Source organism: Triticum dicoccoides, chromosome 3B, assembly GCF_002162155.2.
Source record: "Triticum dicoccoides isolate Atlit2015 ecotype Zavitan chromosome 3B, WEW_v2.0, whole genome shotgun sequence".
NCBI lineage: Eukaryota > Viridiplantae > Streptophyta > Magnoliopsida > Poales > Poaceae > Triticum > Triticum dicoccoides.
This window is the reverse complement of record NC_041385.1, coordinates 838,137,702-838,163,491: the sequence shown is the minus strand read 5'-3', so window position 1 is coordinate 838,163,491 and position 25,790 is coordinate 838,137,702. Positions and strand designations below refer to the sequence as shown.

General features: G+C 41.4%; 2 protein-coding genes across 2 annotated transcripts; one reads left to right on the top strand and one right to left on the bottom strand.

The window, feature by feature from the left end:
• The first annotated feature begins 16,999 nt into the window (after positions 1 to 16,999).
• On the top strand, positions 17,000 to 19,376 carry LOC119278809 (mitochondrial import inner membrane translocase subunit PAM16 like 2-like). Its single transcript, XM_037560149.1, has 4 exons — positions 17,000 to 17,261; positions 17,360 to 17,447; positions 18,318 to 18,448; positions 19,001 to 19,376. The coding sequence occupies exons 1-4, from the start codon at positions 17,259 to 17,261 to the stop codon at positions 19,121 to 19,123; spliced, it is 345 nt and encodes a 114-aa protein (XP_037416046.1). The 5' UTR covers positions 17,000 to 17,258; the 3' UTR covers positions 19,124 to 19,376.
• Positions 19,377 to 19,987: 611 nt separating this feature from the next.
• LOC119278808 (gamma-secretase subunit APH1-like) lies at positions 19,988 to 23,427 on the bottom strand. Its single transcript, XM_037560148.1, has 6 exons — positions 23,201 to 23,427; positions 21,913 to 22,068; positions 21,699 to 21,784; positions 21,098 to 21,223; positions 20,741 to 20,868; positions 19,988 to 20,407 (listed from the first exon to the last, which is right to left on the bottom strand). The coding sequence occupies exons 1-6, from the start codon at positions 23,311 to 23,313 to the stop codon at positions 20,273 to 20,275; spliced, it is 744 nt and encodes a 247-aa protein (XP_037416045.1). The 5' UTR covers positions 23,314 to 23,427; the 3' UTR covers positions 19,988 to 20,272.
• Between the last annotated feature and the right edge of the window lie 2,363 nt (positions 23,428 to 25,790).

Sequence of the window (25,790 nt, the reverse complement as noted above, 5' to 3'; positions counted from 1 at the left end):
TCCATAAAAAATCATACTAAATTTGCAGGGCATTTGGAGCACTTTTATTTTAGGGGTATTTTTTATTGCAAGGATAATTCAGAAAACAGACAGATAATACTATTTTTGCTTTATTTATTCTAAATAACAGAAAGTAAAAAAGAGGGTACAGAAGGTTATGCCTTCTAGTTTCATCCATCTCATCATCATCAAAATGAATCCACTAACAAGGTTGATCAGGTCTTGTTAACAAACTCATCCCGACACTACAACAAAACCTGCCGATAGAGACGTCAAATTACATAGCTAGTGACATGGTATTTCATCTCTAGGCAATTGTAGAGTCGTTTTAGTAAAGCGTCCTTCGAGCGTCTCCACACGGACCATCTCAAAGATTTAGACACGCTTGATGGCGTGTTTACATGACATGAGACGCTATATAGGGACGCTCAAAAGCGTGTCTACATGACTTGAGACGCTACATAGGCACGCTAAAAAACGTGTCTAAACAAATATATACGTTCTGCTAGACATGCCCATATGACGTCGTACATTGTTGTATTTCATCATTTTGAATTGGATTGTTTTATCATGCCCTGCTGCACATGCAGGTCATCAAATAATATAGTTATGTAGGCATTATTCAACATCATCGTTGCATTGCAATCATCATATTCTCATAATTGACTGCAAAAGTTTCTCATAATCACAGCCGCAAAACAAGAAGCAATGTGCAAGCCATTACAAATATTTTTATTACAAAGGGTATTGATACTTTACAAGTGAACTGTACGTTCATACAATAATGTGTATGTCACTACAAAATAAACTTCTAATTCTTATTCTGACTATCTGAAAGTTAAAACCAATTCGAAAATAAAATGGAAATTCTATGTCAAAATCTATCTAAAAATTCTATAGCTAGTTTGGTACATCAGCTTGACGGCTTTCGCAGCTTTTATGGATATGGCTTCTAGAAAAATGTAAAGATTTCCCTTGCACGTTTCAAGATTATTTCCGATATAAAACCTGTTATAATCTGTCCATATAATTAGTTTTTTTCTCTAAATCCTGCAATAAAAGCACATTAGCACCAGAAAAGGTGAAAGGAAATATAGAGAAGCAGAGCTAGATAATTTTAAATAACAAATATACATTGGTTTCAAAAAGAATACTTATAATTTATTTGTTTCTTCTCTATAGAACTAAGATTTCTTAGGATTGACTGGTTATGCTTGTCGACACTAGTAATCTTCGGTCCAATAGAAACTCTACACTAGTATGGATGACACAACAAATTTAGTTTGAGCCAGCTGATCTAGAGATAATCCAGCTTATCTGTCAAACAGATGACGACTACATTGTTCTGAACCATCTTTGTCAGCAGAAAAGGTTGGAACATGGATAAATCACACACCTTATATTGGTCCCACATTGATTGCTCTTATAAAAATGTATTCTTTTCACTTACAAAAGATCATCTGCTGAACATTTCCATAATGTTAAATCCTTGAATATCTGCAAACAGTAAGAAAACATATTCTCTTGTGATAGTGTCAATGCAATACAAAACTTACTAGCTGTTGTGCTGACAGAAAGAAATCACAGTGATGTTTGGTTATAGCCCACATCGATTTGACAATATTATAATCTGTATAAAAATGACCAGTTAATGTGCGGACAGAGAAAAATATTGTATGTCATTTGGTTAAAGCCCACATCAGTTTGATATTACTACAATCTGTATAAAATTTACCAGCTAAACTACTGTCAGAAAGAAATTACAATGTTTTATTTGGTTATAGCCCACATAAATTTGACAGAATTATAATCTGTTGTCATATATAAAGGTAACACAGAGAAACTTTGATCACCATGGTTATAGATCACATAAATTGGACAGAATTATAAAGACTACCAAATCTATAGTGTTTATATACACGCTCAGAGATATCAGAAGTATATTGTACGCTTACGTTCCATGGTAACAAAATAAGCGTCCCACCATTGGATGTAGCACAAAACAAGTGGACAATGGTACGGAAGGTGAGGTGATAATATGTAGAAGTATTAATATTCTTGTACTAGATCCTCTGTGATATGTACAAAAACATGAATCCCATCATTCATTCTGATACATAACAAGGTGAACTCGACCAACACCCAAATTAGAGCTCTGACCAACCGCTCATAGGAGTTGTACTCATTGAAGAAGGAAAAAAAAGTTTGGGGGCAAACACAAATTGACAATAAAAAATAAATTGAAAGGAGGATCATGGGGTACCACTGTACCAGGCACCTTCAATGGGAGAGGATGGACACACGGCTGCACCTCCGCTACCTCCTTGAACATCTAGCCTGCCAGCGCATGAAGGAATCAATCTATGGCTGCAAGGTAGTGGTATCGGCTGCATCTTCTAATGGGGGCAGGGGGAACTTTGGTTGGTAGCGAGCGGCATCACCCAGATGTCCGGGAAGTATCGACGTCGGAAGTTATCCCTGTCGGGAGCCATGGATGCGCCTGATCTGGGGAGAGAGATACAACATGTTTTTCTGTTTCTTTGAGGGGTTAGGTATAGGGCAGTTGCGTGTAACAAAACAAGGCGTTGATCTGGTCAATTTATTGATTCAACAGTGACCGCATCCTCCATTGTCAGATACTAACATGAATTTCCCTATGCCCCAGCTTAGTTTGTGTAAATCAGAATGTTTCAAGGCTATATCAGATAGGTTGGCGAACCACAATTTTCCTGACCAGGTGTACTGGATCAAACTGAGCGGAAAACTATATCTAGTTTGGATCTTTTTCAAAATGTACATAATTAGCTGGTTCTGATCTTACTCATGCCTAATTAAGATGCATAGCCGCTTCCCAAAAAAGTACAATTAAGACAATACTGAGCATCTACCGAGCTAAAGTAAGCAAAAATCCATGAAAAAAATCTGCACTAACCATTAGTGGTGGACCAAAAAATATGCCTTGTCAGTCGCACGAAGTCATGTGAAGCCAGAACCAATAAAGTAAAAAACCACATCGATATGTCATTTTGCTTCGTAAGTACTAGGCCAAAGTGATGCTAGTATCTAGAAGCTAAAACTATACATCATCAAACAATGAACGTATGAATCATGCTGGAATTGCAAATTAAACTGGAACTCTTCCATAGAGAGTAAATGCAGTCTACTTAATGGCCAGTCATTCGATCATGCACCTGATTAATGTATTCGCTCCTTCCCCCCCTAAAAAAGGAACAAACGAAATTAGATCTGATGGAGTAAGTCGCAGAGTGAGATGCAAAATAGATATTTTTTTCAAGCAGCAGGCAACACCACCAACAAGATTTACTTCATGAGATCTGATGCACCAGGATCGGGGATCAGTTATGTGATTGATACTGGTCGGTCCAAATTTTGAAATTCAGTTGAGAACCAACCAATCAAGAAAGAGGCATGGATGTGACAACTAAGAAGCTGCGTTGATTGATTTAATTCAAAAACTGTAGAGGTGATGGGATTCGAGGGAGCACCTTCTTGACATGGCGGATCCCATCTTGCGCGACGGTGTAGCGATGAGAGTTTGGAGGGGCGCGGCGTGGCAACGGCGAGGACGCCGACGGCCGGCGAGGCTCCCACTGGCGAGGATGCTGACATAGGAGAACGGGAAGTCGCCGGCCGAGGGTGGACTTGGCGCCGGAGGGCAGAGCCAGGCCGAGAACTGCTGCGGGGGATAGGCTTTGGTGGCGGCGCAGATTGGGATTTTTGTGGGAGGTGGAAACTGGAAAGACGGGGCATGGGAGGATTATACGGATTATGCTAGCAAAAAAAACCGAAAATCCGCGGGAAGTATTTACGCGGTAAAATAATGAATTTTCGAGCACCAAATATTTCGCCGGCCTAACTAATCGTCTCACAAATCGTCTCTAAGTTAATTAAAAATATAAATGCATTATTCTAAAAAAATAAGATTGAGATGCTTATGTAAACGTCTCAGGAAGCGTCTTTAGCCTGCTAATGTCCTGGGCATAGAGACGAATATAAATAGCGTCCCATAAAAACGACCTTACGCGGTTGTTTTGTTGTAGTGCGAATAACACGGAACCCGAGAAATTTCGAATAACACTAGGTTACCTCAACGGGGATATGAACATCCCCAACAATAAGAATATCATACCTTTTCTTGACAATAGGAAGAGGAAATTCAAAACCTCCAATAATGATAGTTGGAATTTTTCCAATAGAATTGATGCTATGAACTTTAGGTTGTTTCCTCGGAAAGTGTACCGTATGCTCATTACCATCAACATGAAAAGTGACATTGCCTTTGTTGCAATCAATAACAGACCCTATAGTATTCAAAAAGGGTCTACCAAGGATAATCGACATACTATCGTCCTCGGGAATATCAAGAATAATAAAGTCCGTTAAGATAGTGACATTTGCAACCACAACAGGCACATCCTCACAAATACCGATAGGTATAGCAGTTGATTTATCAGCCATTTGCAAAGATATTTCAGTAGGTGTCAACTTATTCAATTCAAGTCTACGATATAAAGAGAGAGGCATAACACTAACACCGGCTCCAAGATCACATAAAGCAGTTTTAACATAGTTTGTTTTAATGGAGCATTGTATAGTTGGTACCCCTGGATCTCCAAGTTTCTTAGGTATTCCACCCTTAAAAGTATAATTAGCAAGCATGGTGGAAATTTAGCTTCCGGTGTCTTTCTTTTATTTGTAATGATATCCTTCATATATTTAGCATAAGGATTTACTTTAAGCATATCAATTAAGCGCATACGTAAGAAGATAGGTCTAATCATTTCAGCAAAGCGCTCAAAATCCTCATCATCCTTTGTTTTGGATGGCTTAGGAGGAAAAGGCATGGGTTTCTGAACCCATGGTTCTCTTTCTTTACCATGGTTCCTAGCAACAAAATCTCTCTTATCATAATGTTGATTCTTTGATTGTGGGTTATCAAGATCAATAGCAGGTTCAATCTCTACTTCATTATTATTGCTAGGTTGAGCATCAACATGAACATTATCATTAACATTATCACTAGGTTCATATTCATCACCTGATTGTGTTTCAGCATCAGAAATAGAAATATCATTGGGATTCTCAGGTGTGTCTACAACAGGTTCACTAGAAGCATGCAAAGTCCTATCATTTTTCTTTTTCTTCTTTTTAGAAGGACTGGGTGCATCTACATTATTTCTCTGAGAATCTTGCTCAATTCTCTTAGGGTGGCCTTCAGGATACAAAGGTTCCTGAGTCATTCTACCAGTTCTAGTAGCCACTCTAACAGCAAAATCATGTTTATTATTTAGTTCATCGAGCAAACCACTTTGAGCTTTAAGTACTTGTTCAGCTTGAGTGGTAACCATAGAAGCATATTTGCTAATGCGTTTAAGTTCACCTTTAACCTAGCCATATAATCACTCAAGCGTTCTATCATGAAAGCGTTACTCTTTAATTCTCTACCAACATAAGCATTAAAACTTTCTTGCCTAGCCATAAAGTCATCAAATTCATCTAAACATTGGCTATGGAATTTAGTAGACGGGATTTCAACTTTATCATACCTATAGAGAGAATTTACCTTTACTACCTGTGTCGGGTTATCAAGACAATGTGTTTCTTCGACAGGCGGTATATTAAGACCATGTATTTCTTCAATAGGAGGTAAATTCTTAACATCTTCAGCTTTAATACCTTTTTCTTTCACTGATATCTTTGCCTCTTGCATATCTTCAGGACTGAGAAATAGAACACCTCTCTTCTTCGGAGTAGGTTTAGGAATAGGCTCAGGAGTTGCCTCAATTGCCTCAGGAATTGGCTCAGGAAGAGTACAATTATTTTCATTAGTCAACATATTATTCAATAGCAATTCAGCTTGGTCGACTGTTCTTTCCCTGAAAACACAATCAGCACAACTATCCAAGTGGTCCTTGAAAGCATCGGTTAGTCCATTATAAATGATATCAAGTATTTCATTTTTCTTAAGAGGATGATCAGGCAAAGCATTAAGTAATCGGAGAAGCCTCCCCCAAGCTTGTGGGAGACTCTCTTCTTCAATTTGCATAAAATTATATATTTCCCGCAAGGCAGCTTATTTCTTATGAGTAGGGAAATATTTAGCAGAGAAGTAATAAATCATATCCTGGGGACTACGCACACAACCAGGATCAAGAGAATTAAACCAAGTTTTAGCATCACCCTTTAATGAGAACGGAAATATCTTAAGAATATAATAATAGCGAGACTTCTCATCATTAGTGAACAGGGTGGCTATATCATTTAACTTGGTGTGCCACAACAGTTTCAGATTCATAGCCATAAAAAGGATCAGATTCAACCAAAGTAATTATCTCAGGATCAACAGAGAATTCATAATCCTTATCAGTAACAAAGATAGGTGAAGTAGCAAAAGCAGGGTCATATTTCATCCTAGCATTCAGAGTTTTCTTTTTAAGTTTAGCTAGTAATTTCTTAAGATCAGATCTATCATTGCAAGCAAAAAGATCTCTAGCAGTTTCTTCATCCATAACATAACCCTCAGGAACAACAGGCAATTCATACTTAGGGGGAGAACCTTCATCATCACTATCATCAATGATTTCATCTTCAATAATTTCATTCTCTCTAACCCTAGCAAGTTGTTCATCAAGATATTCACCTAATGGCACAGTAGTATCAAGTATAGAAGTAGTTTCATCATAAGTATCATGCATAGCAAAAGTGGCATCATCAATAACATGCGACATATCAGAATTCATAGCAGTAGCAGGTTTAGGTGTCGCAAGCTTACTCATAACAGAAGGAGAATCTAGTGCAGAGCTAGATGGCAGTTCCTTATACATCCCCTCGTCGTTGAGGGATAAATCTTGGTTCTTTTGTCTTTCAAGTTCCTCATAGTGACTAGCAGATATAAATCCCAAGTGACTCAAAGAATAGAGCTATGCTCCCCGGCAATAGCGCCAGAAAATAGTCTTGATGACCCACAAGTATAGGGGATCGCAACAGTTTTCGAGGGTAGAGTATTCAACCCAAATTTACTGATTCGACACAAGGGGAGCCAAAGAATATTCTCAAGTATTAGCAGTTGAGTTGTCAATTCAACCAAACCTGGATAACTTAGCATCTGCAGCAAAGTATTTAGTAGCAAAGTAGTATGATAGTAATGGTAACAGTGGCAAAAGTAAAGATAGCAGTTTTGTAGTGATTGTAACAGTAGCAACGGAAAAGTAAATAAGCGAAGCACAATATATGAAAAGCTCGTAGGCATTGGATCGGTGATGGATAATTATGTCGGATGCAATTTATCATGTCATACTTATAACATAGGGTGACACAGAACTAGCTCCAATTCATCAATGTAATGTAGGCAGGTATTCCGAATATAGTCATACGTGCTTATGGAAAAGAACTTGCATGACATCTTTTGTCCTACCCTCCCGTGGCAGCGGCGTCCTAGTGGAAACTAAGGGATATTAAGGCCTCCTTTTAATAGAGAACCGGACCAAAGCATTAACACATAGTGAATACATGAACTCCTCAAACTACGGTCATCACCGAGAAGTATCCCAATTATTGTCACTTCGGGGTTGTCGGATCATAACACATGATAGGTGACTATAGACTTGCAAGATAGGATCAAGAACTCACATATATTCATGAAAACATAATAAGTTCAGATCTGAAATCATGGCACTAGGGCCCTAGTGACAAGCATTAAGCATAGCAAAGTTATAGCAACATCAATCTCAGAACATAGTGGATACTAGGGATCAAACCCTAACAAAACTAACTCAATTACAAGGTAAATCTCATCCAACCCATCACCGTCCAGCAAGCCTACGATGGAATTACTCACGCACAGCGGTGAGCATCATGAAATTGGTGATGGAGGATTGTTGATGATGACGACGGCGACGAATCCCCCTCTCTGGAGCCCCGAACGGACTCCAGATCAGCCCTCCCGAGAGAGATTAGGGCTTGGTGGCGGCTCCGTGTCATAAAACGTGATGAAACTTTCTCTTTGATTTTTTTCTCCGTGAAACGGAATATATGGAGTTGGAGTTGAGGTCGGTGGAGTAGCAGGGGGCCCACAAGATAGGGGGCACGCCTAGGGGGAGGGGGCACGCCCCCCACCCTCGTGGACAGGGTGTGGGCCCCCTGGCCTTGATTCTTTCGTCAATATTTTTTATATTTTTCAAAAGTTATGTCCGTGGATTTTCAGGTCATTTCGAGAACTTTTGTTTTCTGCACAATAAACAACACCATGGCAGTTCTGCTGAAAACAACGTCAGTCCGGGTTAGTTTCATTCAAATCATGCAAGTTAGAGTTCAAAAACAAGGGCAAAAGTGTTTGGAAAAGTAGATACGTTGGAGATGTATCATGCCTCTCTTGGGATATATTATCGTACAACATACCAATGCTCAAATTGATGAAAATGCTCAAAGTGATGCAAATGTGGTAATCAAAAAACAAAGAGTGCTCACATATTGGTTAATGGTGACACCGCTAGGAGGAGCATGCTTCACTTGGTCCAAACAACCTGCCCATCAGTTGCATCTCTTGAATCGGTTTATGAGAGGTTTGATGGCATCGTTCGATTTATGCCTAGGGTATTGATGGAAACACTCTAGATGTGCCTCCAATCGTTTGCACTCGTTTGATCTTTCGAGCGACCGCATCAAGAGTGATGTCTTACCAAGCCCTGACAAGAGAAACATCACCTTCCATGGTGTAGTATGCAGCTCAGATTGCTTTCTTCCTCGACGAACTGGTGGGTTGGAATTGATCTAATCGGTACTTTTTCCTATGCATCCAATTATTCAAACTCGGGTGAACGGAGGACACACCCGCCGACTCTAACCACTCATACTATGATTGGTCCTTGATTACTCATATCAACACATTGTATGAACAATTTATAATACACAATAAACATTTTAAAATTAAATGATGCACATTTTTGTAAATAAATGATCATATTTTAAAAAAGATAAACATTTTAGAATTAAATGGGAACATTTTTCCTAAATTCATGATGATAGTTTTTAAATACACGCTGAATAATTTACAACTAAACGATGGACAACTTTATAATATATAAGAATTTCTTTTATACACATGAAATACTTTTGAGTTTTGATACACGATCAACATCATGTAAATACCCATAAATATTTTTAATACTCGACAAAACTTTTTTAGTACATGTATATGAACAATTTGGAATACTATAAGGTTATTTAAAACACGCAAGAACATTTTTTCTATATCCACAAATGTTTATTTGACATACTTGAACATTTTTTTGTTGACATTCGTTTTTTAGAGAAACATGATATTAGTAATTTTTTTCTGAAAAGAATGGATAAAACTGAAATCCAAATTCAAAATAAAATGGAAGGAAAAGGGAAAATACAATGGTACTCGTTTTATTGTTTGGGCGTGCTCCTCGCCAGCGCCTTATGCGCCGCAAGAGGAAACCAGCGCCCACGTGCCTGGCTAAGTGGCAGGCCCATGAACGAGCCGACGAGCTCGTACGACGCCTGCTTCCCCAGCTATCCCGCTCGATCGTTTCGTTTACTCCAAAGAAAAAAAGAAAAAAATCCTCGATCGTTTCACGATAGACCGGCGAGCCATTGACCATTGACTTTCGAGATTTTTTTTTGAAATTTTAAAAAAAAGTTCATCAAACTTTAAAAAAGTTCACGAATTACAAAAAAGTTTACTGATTTTAATAAAAGGTTCATGAATTTAGAAAAAGAAAGTTCAACAAAATTTGGAAAAAGTTCACGAAATTTCGAAAAAGTTCACCTATTTTTGAAAAAAGTTCATCAGTTTTAAAAAAAGTTCAACGATTTTGAAAAAGTTCATCGAATTTTGAAAAAAGTTCATCTAATTTGAAAAAAGTTCATCGATTTTGAAAAATAGTTCATCCAATTTGGAAAAAAGTGCATCAAATTTGAAAAAGATTCATCAAATTTGAAAAAAGTTCAACGCATTTGACAAAAGTTGATCGATGTTAAGAAAAAGTTCACGAATATCAAAAAAAGTTCATCAAACCCAGGGAGAAGAAAAAGAAAAGAAAAAACGAAAGAGAAAACCAGAAAAAGGAAAACTGAAGAAAAAACCAGAAAAAGGAAAACGGAAGAAAAAACCAGAAAAAGGAAAACGGAAGAAAAAAAGAACAAAGTAAAAGGCGCAGAAACATGAAAAGTAGCACGTCCAGTTGGGGGTGGTCGGGTGGTTATGCAGCTGACAGTTAAGCGGGAGGTCTCGGGTTCGAATAAAAGCATTAACAGATATTTTTTTCGCGATTTAGAAAACAGAGGAAAAAATCTAGATGGGCCGGCCCAGCGGAGAGGTGGGGTATGCGCCCGATTGCGAGTTGTACTGTAGCGGGCCCATAAGGCGCCAAATAGGATTTAGCTGGGCGAAGTGCGTTGCTCGCTGGGAGAAGACGCGCACGGTCCGGTCGTTTTGCTGGTCCAGGCCGCTGGGATTGAACATGCAGACCCTTCACGCGCCATTTTGGGCCGGCCTATGTTGAGACGACGCCCCCCTGTTATTCTCATTTGGTTTCTTCGGGTTTTTTTTTCTCTTCTGTTTTTCTTCTTTCAAATAATTCAGGATCTCAAAAGACTTTAAAATTCCCAAAAATCGCGAATTTTGGGGAAAAAATGTACAAGAATCATAATATCTTGTGGATTAAAAAAATGATAACTGTTTCGAAAAAGGTTCGGGACATAATAAAATGTTTGCGGATTAAAAAAAAGTTTGTGATTTGTTCGCATATTCAAAAAACTGCTCAAGATCTAGCAAAACACATAGGGAAGTTAAAATGTTCAACATTTTTGAAAAATTGCCTATTAAAAAATGTGCATACTTTTTTAAAGTTAAAAAATGGCAAATTTCCTAAATTCTTTCCAAATGGTTTTAAAAAATATCATTTCAGAAAATATTCGCCTGTTCAAAACATATTAATGAATTTGAAAAATGATCATACATTTCAGAAAACTTTCGGTAAAAAACATGTTTTTGAATTTCGAAATTGTTCTCAAATTTCAAAAAATATTCACCAAGTCAAAAACATGTTCACCAGTTTCAAAAAAGATTCAAAAATTTAAAAAATGTTCACCAAGTTTAGAAAAGAGTTTATGAATTTAAAAAAATTATGAAAGATGTTCATGATTGCAAAAAACTATTTGCAAATTCAAAAAATGTTCATGAATTTAAAAATATTCACCAATTTGAAAGTTGTTTGCAAAATTAAAAATAAAAAGAAAAACAGAGAGCGAAACAAAAAGGAAAAGGTAATGTAAAATAAATATAAAAAGAAAGGAAAATAAAATAACAAAGGAAAAAAAGAAAATAATTTTGAGGAAGGTTCAGAAAAAAGAAAGGAAAAAGAAAGAAAAATCCGGAAGATAAAACAAAGAAAAAAAACAGTTCTAGAACCTTTCTAAAATCGCTGGGGAAGAAATCCGGAATAGGCCAGCCCAGACAAAGGACTAGGCGTGCAGGGAGGGAGCGCTAGATCACTATTTGCGGACCTACAAGCTAAATAGGACTGGCCACGCACACCTTAGGGGGTGAAGGAATCGCTAAGGAGCCAGGCATAGAATGTCCTACTTGCTTCCTCCGCCATGTGAACCGGAACGTGTGAAGTCGTATCCGGACGTATTTAGGCCAGTCCAATTTATAGAAAATAGCAAAATGACACAAAGTCATTATCATTTAAAGTCCCCCCGCATTACCCATAACTTACCACATGTATCTCTGGAACTCAAATAGCAAAATGAAAATGCTTGATAGTATGTACTAAATTACTTTATATGAATGCACATCTTGGCCATCGGGTAGCTAATCACCATTTCAAAGCAGGTTGAAGAGAGCTGTAATAGGCCTTGGAGGACCGAACACACGTATGTGGCAAAAATACGGGGATGACTTCTGGCTAGGGGTGAAAGTCCAACCTGAATCAAGTTGTTTGCCTGCCCGCTGTTATGTCTTAGATAGGAATGAGCTGTGAACAAAATCGAAATAGTTGTTACTTGAGTCGATAATGACTTTTTGTCGGTTTGCTACTTTTTTATAAATTGAACTCGTGAATACCGGGCCGGAGGTTTTTGCCTTGTTATCAAAAAGGGGAGTTGGGTAAAGCAAACTCCCTCCTTGGACGAGCACGGGCTTAGTCAAGTAGAACCGGGTTGCGTTGCTTGATGCTCGGATCAAAAATGAATTAGTGGGGCCATGCTGGTACGACAGAATATGAGTTAGAAAGGTCAATTCCTCCCCCCTTTTTGATTTTTTTAATGAAAAACCAGGTCAAACTTCTCAAAAACAACCCACCTGCTTCCATAGAACAACATCGCGACAACGTAGACCTAAGTGGATGGATATTGTGGAACCATCACAAGTACGGCCGGCCTATAGAACGAGAATTTCGTGTCGTCCAATGGAGCTTAGAAGAAGGTGACTCGGAGCCTAAGGAAGGTGACTCATGCATACTCGGAAAAAAACATGTCCAGTAGGCCCCACACAAGCCCGTAGTCGTTCGTTTACTCAGCTTCATGATGCCAAGGTTTCTTCAATAGTACAATCGAGGATGCTCATATACACGCACATATACTTACTCTATGAATGTAATTACGCACATCCTACCTCCATGAGCATATCTGAGATACTGAGCCAACACATTATATTAAGATTGACGAAGTCACCATAGTCCACAGACGCCCCCGTAATCGACGGCAATGTCTCCTCACACTGAACGAACATAACTGAAAAGCCTGATTTTTTTAATGTAAGCACCAATGCTAAGTTTAGTACTTGAACCCTGGTGGGTTTGTTGCACCACGAAAAGGTTTGTTGATAGTGCAGGTTTACATGAAGCAAACATGCAACCCCAAACCTCAAAGAACAAAAAGGACCGCAATAGCATTGTGAATGTCAAACTGTATTTTCACCTCGTAATTGTGTTCGCACACGAACACGTCACCGTGTACCTTCGACGCCGAGGGTGATGCACCACAGTTCACGTCTAAGGAGACCTGCCGGAAGCGCGGTATGCAAGACAATCCGGCGGGCGCTTTTGATGACCCGAAACACCACACGCCCGGGAGGGACCCCGTCAGGGCGCGTGATGGCTATGGGCTGCCCTAGGTCGACCTGATCGCCCCTAGGGCCTCGAGGTTCGCCGCCCTGCAACAAGAAGAACAGACGAAGAACGAGGAAGAAGAAGAACAAGGGAGAAGGAAAAGTAAAGGTAAAAAGTGTAGATAGATTGAACAATTGTGTGTTGTTATTCAACCGTCCGTCACCTCTTACATATATATGAGGCGGTTGGACTTTCCGTACAAGAAAAGGACTCAAATCCCGTCCAAAATATCAAAAGATAACCTAACTCGGACTACGAGGGCCGGAACTTCCGGGCTAAAATTACATCAAGTTGCCCTCTTGCACAGCTCCTGTAGGTCGCATATGGCTTCGGATCACGATGGTCCCAAAAGCAAAGTTGTAGATCTTGCAATGGATAAAAAATCCTTAGTTGATCACTTTTTCATCCGAGGTCATCTTGATGTTGAAATTGGCCCCGCAAATCTGCAAACAATGTTAAAATTCCTGTTTTCGGGGCACACCGCGTGCAAACCTTCGGTTTAGCTCGGAACCTCTCCGGAAGTTCTGTCCGGAACTTCCGGGGCAGACTTATGCAGCACACTGTTTTGGCTCTAACTTTTGCATACGAAATCCGATTTAGATGGTTCTTATATCAAAATCAATCCTTTCGATGAGACGAAGACAAACCGTGTAGAAACTTTTCTCATATGAGGCAGTCTGGGGGCGTAATCAGCCGAATAGTGTTCTGAATACGAAATTTGAGTACTTCAAACACAACTTCGGCTTTAGAGATGAGACTGGATGGCTATGGCCCAAACATCAAAGTTTCTCCTTTTTACGATACAGAACTTTCTCACTTTGAGCACTTCTTCATTTGAGCCCATCTTAATTAAGTTCTTGGCTGTATCAAAATCTGGTGTCAACAAATTGTTTTTTGGAACCACGGGGCGCAAATGCCTCTGTTTGATTGCATTGTATGAAACTCGTTCCTAATTAGTTAGCATACTTGAGTTGAAACAATTCACCGTTTTAGGTGAATGAAAAATATGAAATTGGCAAACAGATTTCACTCTCACAATTCAGTGAAACAATAAGTTATGAAACTAATTCATAAGTCATAAATGTTCCAAGAATGCCCTTCTACGCCATTTCTCCATACCTGTCAATTCATATCATGTAGAATCATCTACTAAGATATTTAAGCACATTAAAATAAATGTGAATGCCCTCACAAATATAGTTTAAGAGCATGTAAACACAATGCAATACCTCTAATTGGGAAAAACTATTTTCAGAATGTTATTTGTCCATTGTTTTTCTGGTTGTCTCAAAATATCTATACATTATGCATTTTATTCATATGACAAGCATTACATACTAATTTACCAACACAATTAGGTGGCTAATATAATGTTATATTTGTATGTTAAAGGATATTTATGAATAAAAAATGATACACATCTAATGTTAATGACTTATAAAATATAAAAGTGTTTAGTATAAATATTCACACCCAAAATCTATCATAACTTTATTCGGTGGTGTAATATGATTGAGAATGAGTGGACTCTATAATTGTTTGGAGTGCTGCGCTGACCCATGACCATTGATGACGAGTGATTTTGATTTAGTACAATAGAAAGTATATAACAAAACGGTAGTTGGATAAATTTCAACCATAATGTTATCAACTTTGTCCACGACCTTCATCGCCGTCGCCATCATGATCTCATCGACAACCTCTACCCACCAACAATCTTCTACTTGACCTTCCGGCGCTCTTGTCCTCAAAACCCAAGCTCCTCCATTGACTTCTCCTATGCCTCGCACAACGAAGCCTCTGGACCCACTCTTCTGTCTGAGTAGTCAATCTTTAACTAAACTCTGGATGCATGAGGATCTACATCTGACCTATGTGCCCATATATTCAATATAATTTGTATTTTGGTTTTGTTTCGTCACAATAAATATCTCCCTCTTCTTTATTAATATTTTATCCATCCTTTGCAAAATTTGTTTTCATTTTATTATGATTTTTAACATGAACACGATCATGGCATTCTCTTGGTTTAACAGACTTACCATCATTGTGGTTGACTTAGTCTTGTAGTTACTAATGTGTTTGGACAATCACTATTACAAATCATATATGAATTGGGTGCTTAACCCCTTCCATTCTTGGTTCTAGCACCCATGGGTATGAAATTTTTTGTAGAGTGGGTGGTTCCCCTCATTGGCGGGTAGCATACCTCCCAATGGAAATGTACTACGGTGAAGCACGCCTATTGTCGGCGGCAATCCCTCTAGGGAAAGCCTCGGAACTGAGTATAACTAGCCACATTGACAACCACAACAATCCTAATATCCATCAACAAACACATGAAACATTACAATGATCACAGTTGTACCTAAACGGGGAGGAGGACCATGGAGCTACCAAGCTAACATCGACAAAGATAGGGAATTAGATTTATCCATATGACTACCATTACTAAAATCCTAATATTCATCAACGGTGAATGAACTTGATTAGGCTTCATTGTAACATCATAATATCCATATGATCACCACTATCAACCATCTCGTCATTGACTCGATGGCCGGATCCAATGCGACCATGGTTGGATGGCCATGAGGCATAACGTGTAGAGAAACTTGGGGGATGACCAGTGAGCTCATCGAGCTGATTGTAGCCAAACACAAACCATGATCGCGTCACCATAGTTGTGACATAGTGAACTCACTAACGTCGTTTCATGAACACGGGGAGCCCAAACCACCAAGGAGGTAGCTAGATTAAGCCTATGATCGCGTTGTCGTGGGTGGCTACAACAGACACCCAATTCCATAATGACGATCACCACCGAACCGTGATGGTGCTTGCATGAGCGAGGGCCACAGGTCCGCCCACATGATTAAAGAGGAGATTGAAGCGCATGTGTGGAGGATATGTAGAAATCCACATGTTGCATTGACAAAGTACTGTTGAGTGTGGTATTCTGTAGTTAGTTGCTAGATGTACTAGAAAGGTGGATCAGGTCTATGGCCTAGAGGAAGTGAATATACCTAATCGCAAAATACCTTTTAGGATACACATAACAAGTAGCTTACAAATACTAAGAAGCCAGTCTACGACAAGATAGAGAGCTGAAGCAAGAGATTAGATAAAAATTAAGGAGTAGACTTAGGAGATACAAATGCAGAGGGACTCGACGATGTTTTACTGTGGTTTGGATAGTTGACACTATCCTACTCCTTATTAACGTAGGTTTGAACTAAAAAGACTCTAAAATCATTAAAAAAAAGTCTCGACGGTATCACCCACAAAGGCCCCACCAAGCGCAAGACCACATATACAACTACGCAGAGTATGTCGGTAGAGAGCACTCAAGCGACTTCTAAACAACCTTACAGGATGCACACGCCGTCAAAAATTTAAAACAAAAGCACGACCAGAAGGCGACTAAGCATGAGTCAGATCGACAGGTTCCCTGTGACGGAACCAACCCGCGCAGGTGTACTAGACTTGGCACGGGCGCTCGCATGCTTCCCGGATTTATTCCAGTCTCTCTTTCATTGTCCTTTTTCGTGGTAACGTGGTGAATTTGCTAATCTCAAGACCTGCCGGCACAATGTCCCAGAGAAGCTCGCAGAGACGGCATGCGTGTGTGCATGTGTTCATAGAGGTAGGTGCGCGCGCGTGCGCGTTGTGAGCGTTTGTGCGCGAACTTTTTTTTTCTTTGGAAAACCAGTTGGATGAGCTCTCAACTTGTCGCAGGCCCAGTAACATTGGACGACGTCCCACTCCAAGGCAAGGCCCACCACCACCACGACTTTCTTTCTTCCTTCCCAAGACGGAAACCCAGACCCAAACGCACAAAGAGCCCGGACTCGGCGCAGCCTCCCCCTCACAACTCGCCAACGCCAAATCCGTCTCCGCCACCGGCCAGCCAGCGAGCGATTCGCCGCCGCCGCCGTCACCGCCGCCGCCGGCGTCAAGCCCCTCTCTCCACCCAGCAGGCTCACCCTCGCGGCCCCCGCCCCCTCACGGGCCCCGCGTCTCCCGCGAGAACCGCGCCCGCCCGCCTAGGGTTTCCGCCGCCGCCGGAGAGGAGGGGAGGAGCGGAACCAGGGCGAGATGGTACGTGCGCTCGCTGGACTTTCGATCCTTCTCTCGATTTGGTCCCTAACCGCGTCGGCGTGGCTGATTCTCTCCGCTGCTGATGGGTGATTCCGCAGGCCGGACGGCTCCTCGGGCAGCTCCTCGTCATGGGCGGCGCCGTCGTCGGCAGGGCCGTGGTCCAGGCCTACCGCCAGGCCATCGTCAGTGAGTGCCCCCTCTCCATCTCCCCCTCCCCCTCTGCAAAAATACTTGTTGCCTGCTTCCCTTCCTTTGCCCCAGACAATGTGAATGAATGAAATCCACGGTGGTACTGTATTTTTTCTGCCGCTCGTTGTTGGGTAGGAATAGGATAGCTGTAGCGGGAGGAATTTTGCAGCTCTTCCTAGATGACTGGATATCTGGCTCACAGCGTCGATGCCAAAAGATGCGTCTTTTACCCCTTTTATAAACATGTTGTGGTGTTCCTTGCTGTCCGAAACCGAGTGGTGGTGAAATGGCGGTGATGGGATTTGTTTTAGACATAGTATGCAATCTGGAATGCTGCACTATAAAAAAATGGTTGCTATTTTGTAATCATGTGTTACCTTCGACTTTACTTGTGTTTGTTCTTGTCATGTATACTTACCAATTAGTACTGATTGAAGGATGTGCACAGGGAATCCATTTAGCAGCATGAATAATCATTTCATTAAATGAATCAAAACCCCGGCCCGTGTTTGCTCCATCAGACCCTGTTTGGAACTGTTTCTTGTGAAATTTCTCAACAGTTGTCGTCAGCTTCGTGCATTCCAGACAAATCCCAAGCCTTTAGATCAGGGCCCTTATTTGCTTGCCTATGACAATTCAGCAGTTTAGGTTTAGGATCTTATTGGCAATTTTGGTGAACACGGATATGGGCTGTATTATTGACCATATCCTGCACAGGACACTGTTCTGATGTGGTTATAAAGCTGATTTCGAGATTGGTTCTTCCTTTGGTTGCTTATTAGATACATTGAGACATCTGCCTGACTATTTGCCTGAGCAACATGTGGTTTTCTGGATGTAACTAATAATTCCTGATTTGTCTTATAGATGCACAAAGAACCGGAGCTGCTCAGGAAGCTGTGAATGGTATTCGAAGGGCTAGCAAGGCTATGACCGAGCAAGAAGCCCGGCAAATATTAGGTATCAGTGAAAAAACGAGTTGGGAAGAGATCGTAAAGGTGTGTGATGATAGAAGCCTACTCTTTTGATACATCTTACTATAGCACCTGTCATATGATATTCACATGAATTAAGGTTTTTCCTCCATGTGTTTGTTTTCATGAAATTATTAAGAGTTTCAAAGCACATAACAACTTTGCCTCAGCTTAAAGCTGATGTTAGATTGCAGGAGTGTTGAACAATGTCAACATCATTTACACTGTCATTTTATTATTGCTCTGTGTCATCCCATAATTATGATTGTGGTAATATAAGCCTGCTCCTTTTATATCTGCTAGCACCTGTCATGATATTCACATGAACTAAGGTTTTCTCTCCATGGGTTTGTTTCATCAAATTAAGATTATCAGAGTACATATACGATAGTTTGCTTCAGCGTAATACTAAAGTTAAATTGCAGGAATATTGAACAATGCCAACATCATGTACACAGTCATTTTATTGCGCTGAATCAACATCTCATAGTTATGATTGTGATATTCTCATGTATATCCATTTGCTTTAGACACACAAACTGATGCCCAGATTTCCCCCTTCTGAATATTTTGCAGAAGTACGACACGATGTTTAAGAAGAACGCCAAGAGCGGAAGCTTCTATCTCCAGTCGAAAGTCCACCGGGCCAAAGAATGTCTGGAGTCCATATACCATGATAAGCCCGACATAATGAACTGAGATGGCCAGCGTTTCATCTAATCGATCGATTTTGTCGTCGATGTCCTGTCTGAGCTATGCTGGGCTGCTGCATCAGGTCAAATTTGGTTGTAACAGGAAGTTTGTTCCACTTGACTCGAATAATATATTCAACAAAAGGAACACCGTCACCGTTTGATTTGTTTTTCTGGAGGCGATGCCTCGTTTCCATGCAAATTCAGATGTTGACACTTTGTGTTGTTGCGATCATCTGCAATGTTTGATTGTTGTAGCAGCTTGTGTTTTGAACCTGATATCCCATGTTGCTAGCATTGACCCGTAATTTTGAAGCGCGATTATGGGGTTAGACACCTACTTTCTCCCTTGAAAGTACGCTGGTTGGAAAATGTAATCTTTGATGTTGGTATGGTTCCAAAGATGTAATCTCTATCACAGCATCCTTCCCAGAAGAAAATGTGGTTGGCTAGCCTAGTACTCCGTTTCTACATACAAGTCTTTTTAGAGATTCTAATATGGACTACTTACAGAGCAAAATGAGTGAATCGACACTCTAAAATACGTCTATATACATCCATATGTAGTCCATGTTGAAATCTCTAAAGAGAGATATATTTGGAAACAGAGAGTACATGTAAGTGTTTGGAAAATCGTTACAGGAAGGGTTTGAGGTACAAAACACACATGAACTAAATAAGATGAGCACTTTTGTTTATGTTCAAGCACAGAAACGAAGAGAAATTATAGATAGCTGTGAATGGGTCACTCAGTCATGACCAAGCACAGGGACAACCTAAAAAAATGAAAAACACCACAAAACATACGCGCTATTCACGAACTGGAGATGTTAACGAATTAATAGTGCTTTTTTGGGATGATGAAGAGATATAGATTACTAACTAGCAGTAGTATTTAATTGAACCGAGCACCAATCTGACGGCAATCTCTTGCCTGACCAGATAGCACTGAAAACATCTCATTGAGTACCATATACAACCCATCATGACTTCATAAGGGAGTCAATATCTCACGGCCGCATGGGCTTTCATACGGTGATGAGTCCACTAGTGGCGAAACCGCTAAATCTACATTACAGTTTGTCCTAGTACAAAGATTAGCAAACAGGGAAACTCCATGCGATGGGACGGGCACAAGGCAAAGCGCTACTAGCTGTTAAGACTGTCGACGTTGGTGCTCTGTTATTCTCTGCCCCACCACTTGCCAGGAGTAGTACAAGGTCACCGCAGCCGTCACGCACAGCAAAGGTGTGCCGACGAGGCAACCCCCTGACACAAGGTTGATCAGTGTCTGAAATGAACAGATTTGCAAAATCAGTGGTGCATACGGCATAGTTTGAATCATGCACTTTTGCTGTGTAAAAAGCAACAGGTTCTGGTACCAGCTTTTACATGTCGTGCCATACGCTACTTGAAAACATAAGTACTTGGTTGGAATAGAAAAAAGATTTTACTGTCCGCCGTGTCTCAACAACGTAATAGTGTAAATATGAAAATGTTTCAACTATTCGGTCGTCTGTTAATGAACATAAATCTGTTCAAGCATTGTCAGGCCCGTTGTTAAGGGACAGGGAGGCACTTGCTATGATAAAAAACAATTTTAAGACCTACTCCTAGTTCTTACCATTACAGCAGCAATCAGGTGAACCACTGGGGCAAAGATTTGGTCCCTCTTCTTTCTCTCTCCATATCCATTAAAAGCAATGATCATCGAGGAAGTATGGATGACCAAGAATCCAAGTGCAATAATTGCTGCCAATAGCACAGAGGGTTTAGCCAAGGAAAACAACACCAGGGAAATAAAGTTTGGCATACAATACAACCGGGATCTTGGAGAAACAAACTATGCTGACAGGATAACATAAACTGCGCTAAAACTAACAGAGTTGGCTTAAAGACTTTGTTCAGCAGCCATCTAATCAGAAGGCTCCTTTACCTCCTTGAGGACTCATATTAGGGAGTACAGAAAATGTGGACTTACCCGACACAAGGAAAAATGGCATCCTTGAGCACCTCTCGACATAAAACGTTGCTTGACCAAATGCTGGAGTTAGGAGGCTGAGGCAGAAAAAGACCGCATGAGCCAGTCCATGACCTAAACCACCAGCTGCACCAATATATCAAAATAGAAATGAGCAAACAATAGCAGTTGTAACTTGTGACATCCTCAAGGTAATGAAGAACAGATGCTCCCAGCAAGCAATAATTGAATGCACATCCTTGGATTGGATTCACTCGAGTTACCAATGTGGTCTGTATTTCCGGATCAAATTATGGAGAGCCATATATAAGCTGTGATTCGCTCTAACATGACTACAGAAATTATTAGCCTATGTGAGTACCTATTGCTAGAGTTGGAATGAATAACAATCACCAGAAAATCCCCCAACTATAATATGAACACAATTCATATGAAGAAACAAAAATATGGTAGCGGTAACTGCAGGTGTCTATTTCCAATTCAAATCCTGGGATAAACACTAGCCAGCGGTAGATAAAGATTTTATGTAAAATGACAGATAAAGAAGCATCTGGCCTTCCTTGACCAAAGAACATTTTTATGTAGCACCACAACAACTTACCCAAAGAGATTAGCATCTTGTCTGTCAAACAGAGACGTGGTTTAGATATTCTGTCAGCAAAGGCATCTAGCATCTCTTCCATTTTCCTGGGAAAAACAGTTATCAGCATATATCACCAGGAAAGCAATCAACTACATATTCTATATCTACAGCATCCGGCGCCATGAGAAGATAAGTTGAGAGATAACTTCAACATTTTATATGGTCCACCTACTTGTAAAGCCTCCAGAAGACAAGACGGATGCCTTCTTGAAAAGCAACAGATGTAAGGATCAGAATCACATATGGCCACCACACTCCTGATTTTAGAGGAAGAAACCCCCTCCATATTCCCGAGAGGACGATCAAGCTTATAAGCCAAAACAACGTGCTGCACAAATAAATTTTTGGCAAAAGTTAATATTCACATCATGATACTGTATTTCCATAGGTTGCAATGCATATTTCCATTCTAGAAAGGCCATTGATATGCTTGGATTATGTCATCGTGTCATACCAAGCAGTTCAAAAGTTAAAAATAAATAAAAAACTGTATATCACAGACATAGCCTTGGGTTTCTCAGTGAAGAAGAATGTTAACCAGCTCGCAACACCAGCATGTACCGAGTCTTTGTGTATTCTACATCTAAAAACGAAGGGCACAACGAAATAACGTGAATCAATTGCAGATGGCCGGGTTAATATTTTTAAAAGGTGGCAGTAGGCCGCTATTTCTGCATGATCTGCATATTTTTGGAAGACAAACACACATGGTTCACACAGGAATTGAAACAATGATGCCAGTTGCAGCACAAAGTCATTCTCCTGTCCATATAGTGGTGATATCCAATATAACCGATACGCTCATAGGCCCATAGCCATACACGATGGAACAGATCGCTCAAAAAATCTCTAGCGCTTCATTCCCACCGAAGAACACATGGATTCAGTCCCCACGGAGGCACAGTTAGAAAGCGATTGAATTTCGCTTCGACTAGAAAATCACCTGGTACTCTTTTTTGAAGGATTTTATCCAGGACCATTTATCATGATGTACAGTTCACACAGCCTACACCATATCTAAAAAGGCCGATCATCGCTTCCTAAATCTCCTGCAGTTTCTGAACTAGGGAGTGAGGTCCAAACGACATAGAGCACTAGCATACCAACAGACACAGGGCATGGATATGAGGATGAGAATCAGGCAGTATGAACAACACTTTCAGGATAACAATGCCTCAGTCCAACCCAACCAGATCCACCGTCTGCGCACGCACGCACCAAGAGTAGTTCCAATCCCTCCTCGCCATGAAACTAAGACTTGTCTAGAACTACCGGCAGACTAGGACGGATCTCGCGAAGCCGCAAGCACCAGACCAAGCTAACCCTAGCACGAGGAGGGGCCGAATCCAGAAGCCCCCACGGCCCCAGGAATCTGAGCCCCATGGCCCGTGGCAGCCCCGGGATTCGACGGAAGCAAACGCAACAGATGGGGAGGGTGGGGGGAGAGGGGAGCAAGGGACCTGGAGAGGAGGGTGAGGACGAGGAAGGGCTTCCGGGCGATGACGCCGGCGAAGAGGGAGAAGGCGGGGCCCAGCGCGATGAGCGCGTAGCCCGCCCCCGCCGCCACCGTCATCTCGCTGGCTTGCTGGCTGGTCTCCCCTCGCCGCCGGCGACAGAAGGGGCCGCGGGGGAGGAGGGCTGGCCGGGGTGGAACGACGAACGCGGTGGGGCCCGCCACAGTCGGTCTCGGGTCGACGTTTGTACCCACGACTCTTTCTTGCAAACAGCCTCTGGACAACATCAAAACCGGAGTAAATCGCCAAAAAAACATCACAATTGCGTCACATAGCGCAAAAAAAGAACCACCGGTCTCACAAAAATTTGCGAAAAACACCGACTATGAATAATATGATGTCGAGAACACTAAAACAAGGATCGATCGCGTTTTGACATGAAATCTGACAAATAGAGCCCATTGTAAATGATGACGTGAAACCCAATATTCACATTGTTAGAGTGGACCGTCATGTCGAGTAGGGCCCACATGTCATCATCTACACACACCCTCCTTGCCGTCGTCCACCAGCAGTTGTTCCCCGCGCTGGAGCAGCAATTTCTAGGGGAATCATCGCAGGAGCGACGGGTGCCACTGCTCATGCCAGAGGCAGCCCGCGTGGTTATTCGTGTTGAAGGGGGCAGAAGGGAGGAATGGCTGGCCGGGGTCAAAGAAGCGGTGGGGCATGCATGTATTGTGAAGGCGGTACTACTCACGGCTTTTAGTTTTCTTAAAAATAACATGTCGATTTCAATAAACTGATAAGCAGTCAAAAATGGCGGTTACCAAACAAAATTCTCGTCACTAACACGCAAAACACAAAACTTTCTTCTTCTGGGTTGGAATTTGCTAAAGTTTTGTTAAAGTATGATGGTACACTCCGAGGCCAGCATCGGGCTAACACATGCCAGTGGTACCCGAAACCAAGTTTTACAAAGGTTGTTTCCGCCACCTTCCCTAGCTAGTTCATGTGTGCGACTTTATTCGCCGAGCGTCGGGCCCATGCAATGCTAAAATCCTCAAAGGATTGGAGAATACCCTTCACCTCCTTGACAATTGTACCATGTGATGGTACATCCTTAGCCCTTCTGTTGGTCTTGCGGACATCATTTTGAGAATCAGACTTTGAGATCACCTTCTGGACACCAACCTCCTTTACCAGCTGAATAGCACATTGGCGCGCCATGATCTTTGCTAACTCAGGGTCATTGATGGAGGATAAAAATGGTAGGTAGCCGCCAAAAAACCTCCATTATGGTCCCTCGGTATCGCTCCACCTCCTCAAAATCAAGGCCATTCGACATGGTACCATACACATTTGCTTTTACCCAACTCTCCTCTGGTCGGCTCCTGCGAGTGATGGTCGTCTGTTTGCCTGGACCACCAGCATACTCGTGAATACATTTCAACTCCTCCAAGAGATGCAGCCCCCTATCCTTCATACCCCTCCGTCCCAAAATAAGTGTCTCAAGAATTTATTTTGGGACGAAGGGAGTAGTAGTCAAATCCAGTAACTCAGATAAGCCTCTGAGCATCACCTTATTCTCCTCATTGCCTGCTTGGTCCATCCATTCCATCATCCAGCAACGGAATTGGCCGTAGTCGTCTATTTCTGCTGGAAGTTGAGGAAGGGGTGCGCACGCTACAAAGTAGCTTCCAGAAGAGCTAGTGAATGAGGACACCGCGAGAAACGATGGATGATTGTTGCATCGCGTCCGCAGCCCACACAGAAGATACAGGGTTTGGTCTGTCTATAGGGAAGTTCATTCCCAACAACCAGCCAATTGTTCACCACCCGCAATGTATGAACTTTAACTTTGTTGAGCCATATCCAAATCCTAGATGCCAGCCAGCTTCTATGTGAAGCAACAGAAGACAAGTTGCTCTCCCTTGCTCTAGTTGCATCTTGTAGAGACATCTTCAAGTGGTATGCAAATCGTGCTGGGAACTATCTATTCTTGATATATTTCCATGCTTTGTAATCCTCCATACCCTCTCCGCCATTCAGAGTCTTCTTGATGTCATGTATGTCACTCTTAGTGAACACTTTGGTATAGTTTATTCACATCCCAGTCCGCGTTGATGATCATGGAGAAGATCAACGACCTTAGTAGTATGGGGTTGGAAAGTTGCACCCAGTGGTGTTAGACGACCCTCCCTCGGAATCCAACTATCATGGTACATATTAATCCTAGAGCCATCACCGAGGCACCAGATTAGTGCATATGCTTCAGTAAATATCCCCCATGTATGATACTACGCCAAGTAAAGGAGCAGCCATGAGATTATGTAACAGCCATAATGTCCATCTCCTTGATACACTGAGTGTTGCCATGTAGAACCGGCGGCGAGCTTGCAGCTGCGTGCGGTAGCAGCGATGGGCCTGCAACATGAAGTCCCCTCATGATCACGGTGGTTGGCCTCACAGCTCTCCTCCTGGAGGTGTGAGAGGTCAAGGAAGAGAACGGGGATGCTCGTTGGGAGGTGCTAGAATATGAGAGGGTGGAGACTAGAAGGGGTCGGAGGAGGAAGATGGTGCTAAAAGATCGTGGATG